Source organism: Monosiga brevicollis, genomic scaffold (assembly GCF_000002865.3).
Source record: "Monosiga brevicollis MX1 MONBRscaffold_593 genomic scaffold, whole genome shotgun sequence".
Taxonomy (NCBI): Eukaryota; class Choanoflagellata; order Craspedida; family Salpingoecidae; genus Monosiga; species Monosiga brevicollis.
Window position 1 is genome coordinate 1 of NW_001865254.1, and position 1015 is coordinate 1015.

The 1015-nt window shown below is 63.9% G+C and overlaps 1 protein-coding gene across 1 annotated transcript; it reads right to left on the reverse strand.

Moving 5' to 3' along the window:
- Positions 1-66: 66 nt before the first annotated feature.
- MONBRDRAFT_30694 (uncharacterized protein) lies at positions 67-813 on the reverse strand (the record flags this gene model as incomplete). The annotated part of the gene is made up of 2 exons (XM_001751147.1): positions 67-218; positions 420-813. Coding segments are annotated over 2 exons (546 nt in total), but the record flags the coding sequence as incomplete, so codon positions are not given.
- Positions 814-1015: the final 202 nt, after the last annotated feature.

Here is a 1015-nt window from a genome sequence, read left to right on the forward strand (position 1 = left end):
TGTTTGCTCAGACACCAGTCGCCCCACGTATACGCCGGTCCAGTAGTCCCCAGACACGTTGCTCACCGGTGCATCATAGCCCCAGTCAAAGCTCACTCTGGCCACAACACCGGCGTCGCCATATGCCACCGAGCCGTCCGTTACCAGCGCGTCTTCCAGCAGAGCATCGTAATAGCGCGCTCGGAGGCCCCCGGGCACCAAAGAGCCACCCGGAGCATCTAGCCCACACGTATCGAGGTCCACTTCACAACCCGGCCCGCCAAACCCGGGCTCACATGCACACGTCTCCGGTGCCACGCAGCACCCGCGCCCCCCGCAGCCTCCCGTACACACAACCTCATGCAACAGCGCATGCGACGGTACTCCCACAAACAGCGACTCGTCCGCGCCCTGCACCACCGCAGCGCTCTCATACGGACCCTGCCACTCAAACACCGCCGTCGTGCCGTAGCTCGTATGCTGCCACTCCAGCTTCACGCGCACCGACTCGCCGCCCACAAGCAAAAGCCCGTTGCCAGAGTCCGCATAAGCGCTCTGGTTCAGATACATGCCGCAGGCCCCATTGGTACACCGCAGCCGAAACCGATACCAGCCCGTCGTCGTTGGCCGCACAAACCCCACAAACGTCGCGCTAAAGTCGTCCACAGACACGTCCGGACTCGGCCCGCCGTTGCCCAGATCAAACGCCACCTCCGGCACCGCCAGCCCTATCCGCCGCTCATCAAACGCATATCCCTCATAGTACGTCGCATACAAGCCCGGCACAATCGCCCGCTCGTTCCCACACACGCTCAGCTCGCACGCCTCGCCCATGTATCCGGCCTCGCACACGCACTGCCCGTCGCTGCCACAGCTTCCATGTCCCGAGCACCCCTCGTCCGTGGCACAGCCCGTCCGCGTGCATTGGCTCAGATCCACAAACCCGTCATAGCATTCACACAGTCCTGCCACACAGCGGCCCTGTCCGTTGCACTCGGCGTCCTGGCTACCGTAGGCTGGGTCGTGGCACGCATCG